Source organism: Anneissia japonica, unplaced genomic scaffold, assembly GCF_011630105.1.
Source record: "Anneissia japonica isolate Jap-2015-1 unplaced genomic scaffold, ASM1163010v1 scaffold2429_len4564_cov149, whole genome shotgun sequence".
Classification (NCBI taxonomy): domain Eukaryota; kingdom Metazoa; phylum Echinodermata; class Crinoidea; order Comatulida; family Comatulidae; genus Anneissia; species Anneissia japonica.
In genome coordinates this window covers 1-4564 of record NW_022734122.1, presented here as the reverse complement: position 1 = coordinate 4564, position 4564 = coordinate 1, and the positions used below count along the sequence as shown (strand labels likewise).

Genomic DNA, 4564 nt, shown 5'->3' with positions numbered 1-4564 from the left:
TTTGGTCGAGCCCCCCCTCCTACCAGTTCCCCCCCCATTTTAATACTGCTAGATACGACACTGATTCCGGGTATAGTATTTCCCCTTCGCTTTCCTAGAACCCCTACGCAGAGATTTTGAGCGAGGCCCCATTTACGCTCTGATATAATTGTCCCCCTCCCCCGGTCGGGGACAACGTAACCACGACGCTGGATTAGTTCACCGAATGTTTTATTAAATTATTAATAGGACCTATTTTTTGGTTAAAATGTTGATTTTTTTTTGTGAAAAAATACTTGCAAATACACCACAAACCTCCAAAGACACTGCGAACCCCATCCAAACCCTTTAATTATGATTGTAGAACTCTCCTTTTCTAAAAAAAAAAAAAATAAATAATTTGATGTTCATATAAACTCATTGTTTGTGGGGTTTACCAATACCCGGATTGAATTTCTGGAAAATTGTGATTCCGCTTCCTTGAAATTGGCCACGAATAAATTATTTTAGTATTAATAAATCCATGATTTATGTTGATTTATTGATTCTGTTGTTGCTATTCTTTAACATTTAAATGAAAAAAAAAAAAAGTGTTATTCATGGCTTCTTTTTTATCTTCGAATATTTTATCATTGAATATGTAATTCCTGCAAAAAGTGAAATGTAAATGGCAATTTATTTGATGTTAGATTCCTTGTTAAAAACTAAATTATTTCAGTTAAAAAAATGCATATAATGATTTTTAAAAAAATCAGTTTTAATACAGAATTTTATTATTGGGGCCATTTTTACCTACCTGATATTTGGGCCATTTTTACCTGGGCCATTTTTACCGGGGCCATTTTTTCCGGGGCCATTTTTTCCTGGGAAATTTTTCCGGGGCCATTCTTACCGTACACCCACTTATGTAGTGATGGAAGGCCCATAATTCGTTAAAGTGTAATCAATGTTCCTTTGAATGGAGACGATTGATAGTAAATAGATGGTATTGAGATGCCGTCACGATAATATAGCAAATCTTGCATTGTGTAAGTCTTGTAAATTCGAATAGTTAACACAACAACATCGAGTACCATGGTCTGGATGTAATAAGAGAGATAACCGTAAATAATAACAGTTAAGAGTTATTAAGCCCGTATCTTTCCAGACAACTATATGTAATACGAGAGTAATCGTAAATTAATTATCTCATCTTTCTAGAGCGCCCAATCGTCTTCTGAACAAAAGACATCTAGGCCTATTCCAGATATTGCATGCTGAGTCGGCATCATGCTCCCTGAAATACATCATGAGGTTTGAAAAAATGTTTCACAGCCCTCCGTGGCTGTAAATCATTAACGTGATGAGAAAATGTTAGTCGAATATGTGTCTACACCATGAGGATGTTTTGTTTATGGTGATTTAATGTGGGTCATTATTTTAGTGGACTAACCGTACCTATACCCCTTGAAGATTTCGGTTAGGTAGCGGTATATTAGTCAAGGAGAAGGGCGGGGAAAACGCCCTAGGAGAGTAACCTGGTCATTTCGTTGTGACGTCACCACAAGACGCATATCAGTCTCCAATCAACTACTGTATATTGGATATTTACTAAGAATTTTAACTAGCTTATTTTAGTTCATTTTGAACGCACAAAATGATTTTTTTAAAATTCCACCGATCAAAAGGTGTCGTGTTCTAATAAATATATTTATTTTAGCCTAAATCACCAAGTATCCACTAGGCTACTAATACAAATTAAAAATAGTGTATAAGTGATTATGGACCCGGTTATAAATATTTTATAACAAAGAGCCTATATTAATCTGAGAATGCTGCTTAGAAAACCATGGGAAGTAGGCCCTATTAGCGTTTCATAATAATGACACTAGCCCCCCCCCCCTGATTCTATGTCAGACAGTAGGTACAATATTTTTGTGTGTTTTAATTTTTTTTCAAAAAAAAAAAAAAAAAAAAAAAAAATGGTTGAGTATTCCAACCGGAAACCAAATTAGAATTAATTTGTATCATTCAAATTTATGAAAAAAAAAAACAAAAAAAAAAACAGAAGAAGTATCATTTGATATATAACATCGAAAATTGTTATTTCCTGTTTACCTACTTTCAATAATAAAACCAGACAGCGTAAACCCACGATTTTTTTTTTCTAAACTGTTAATTGTTAACTACGTGATTTACGTCATACCTGTGTCACCTGGTGCATTCATTTCGAATAAGGGAATAATGTAAATACCTTTTGCACCAGTCCCACTACAACTGTACTAATACTTAAAAAGGCGGAAATATGCTTGAGTGTTGAATTTTGTCATTTAGTATCTTAAATGCATAAATTTTCCAATAATTATTCTAATTTTAGTGCGAGAGTGCCATTTCCGGCCATAACTTTCCAACCTTACCCCAACCATTTGTTGGGCCAGGGTGGTTAAAACCCTTTATCTGTGAAAGTCCCTCACTGGGCCCCTCTATTTCAAGTACCAATGATCAATATAAAAACACTATATCAATTTTTAATCAATGTACCCATTCCCGTTTTGGTAGACGATTCATGAATGCCCGTTGTGATCTCTTGTGACATGACAAACATGACTGTTCTAATACATATTTGTTTTTCAGTACTGGTTGATATCAAAGTGCATGAAAATCTAAGTTATAAATAATCATCGAGGAGGATGAAGATAACTGTTGTTGGGGCAACTGGACAAACCGGTTACCATGTAGTGCGACTGGCACTGAAAGCTGGTCACCAAGTCCAGGCACTCGTACGTAATCCATCCAAGATGTCACTGCGACACGAGAGATTGACGGTAAGCACACCATCTGCATTAAAGTCTTAATTTGGTTTCATTTGATTTTGAGTGGGCTGTTTATTTGAGGGAGGCGCTTATTCCAAATGAGGCTCTACAGGGGGATTTATCCGAGAGGGCGTTTATTCAAAGCGAGGCGTTTATACTAATTTGCGGTATATAGGACTAGACCTATTATGGCTGAGAAGAATCATAATTGCTCTGCGCCATTTACGTATAATTACAAAGCGAGCGCGAAAAGAAAAATCAGCTTGTAACAGTACTACTATGCTACTAAAAAAAACCAAACAAAAACTATTGCTCCTAATATTTTATTTTAGTTAAATGAAGAAATTATGGGTTTTCTTTCAGTTCCAATTCAATTTCAATCTTTATTGAAAATTTAGGATTGAATTTATATTATTAACATAAAACATAAAAATCATTGAAGAACAACAACAATAATTAAAAAAAAAAAAACAACATAAACATTGCTAGGGTTTAGAAGCTTTATAAATTAAAAAAAAAATAATTAAAAAAACCCATTAAAACAATAGCTATCCATCTAATTAGTTCAACATCTAAAAATAAAATAAAATTACATCGATACCTTAAAAAAATGACATTAGGCCTATTATAATTATTTATTTTATTAAATTTATTATTATTTAATTTATTAGGCCTAATCTAAACGAGGGCTATTCTGTGTGTATTTGTCTCTTTCAGGTTTTAAAAGGGAACGTTCTGTCCGAAAACTTTTTAGCCACACACTTTCCTGGTCAAGACGCCGTCATCTCCTGCCTTAACACTCATCCCGGATTATGCATCAAAATAACTTTATACACCGATTCCATTAATGTTATCGTCAACGCAATGAGGCAAGCGGGTGTGAAGCGACTCGTCACGATGACGTCATGGTGTACGGGAAGTAAGTGTATTGAATGTTTACTCCAAATCTTGTATGTTTTAAACTGGGCACTCACTGCAGCGTACGACGAATCCAAATACGTTCCCTGTGAGCGCTAGACGACGCGACCCCATATGCTGATTGTCGGTGGCAGTATGAACGATTGTCATTTTAAAAACGATCCGTTGCGCGCAGGGAAGCGATTGTCCTGGTAGGAAAAACGGTAAAAAGGGAAAGAAATTGCAGAAACTAAAATCCAGAGCAGGGTTAGTCCACCAAATTAAACAGAAAGCATACGTTAAATATATATTTTGTTCACGTTATTTTTTAGCTGATGTTAAAGATCCGGGTCCATTCCTTATGGAATATATTTTAAAACCGTTCTTTCTGAAGATACTCTTGGAAAATATGACGTGCATGGAAGAATACTTGATGAAGGAATGCCATGACATCACCTACACGATTGTTAGGCCACCGAGAGTCGTCAAAGATCGCACGTCAGGTAACTTGTCTCATATGACGGTTGTTTTAGTATACCAGTGGTTCCTAACCCTGTGGTCCGCAGACCCCTTATTTGTCCGGGTCGGCGAAAACTAATTGGGGGTTGGCAAAGCCAAAGGGGTTCGCAGGTGGTCTGCAAAAAATTGCGAAAACTGTTTTGTATTTTCCAAAATATGTAGGCCTATTCTTTGAAAATAAAAAGTTTTGATAACAATTATTTATTTTACTCGTTAATGTTTTCCATCTTATCATCACAACTTGGCACCATGAACTTTACCATTTTTTTTTTTTATTATGTAACGTATTGAATTTTAGTTTAATAAACATACTATCTTATAAATTCGGGTGTCTTTATTCTTACTTTTAGGAAAGGAGTTGATTGCCCAGGAACGGT

The 4564-nt window shown here is 35.3% G+C and overlaps 1 protein-coding gene across 1 annotated transcript; it reads left to right on the top strand.

The window, feature by feature from the left end:
• Window positions 1-1009: 1009 nt before the first annotated feature.
• On the top strand, window positions 1010-4561 carry LOC117116325 (flavin reductase (NADPH)-like; the record flags this gene model as incomplete). The annotated part of the gene is made up of 5 exons (XM_033260341.1): window positions 1010-1272; window positions 2593-2783; window positions 3489-3690; window positions 4001-4171; window positions 4538-4561. Coding segments are annotated over exons 2-5 (532 nt in total), but the record flags the coding sequence as incomplete, so codon positions are not given.
• Window positions 4562-4564: the final 3 nt, after the last annotated feature.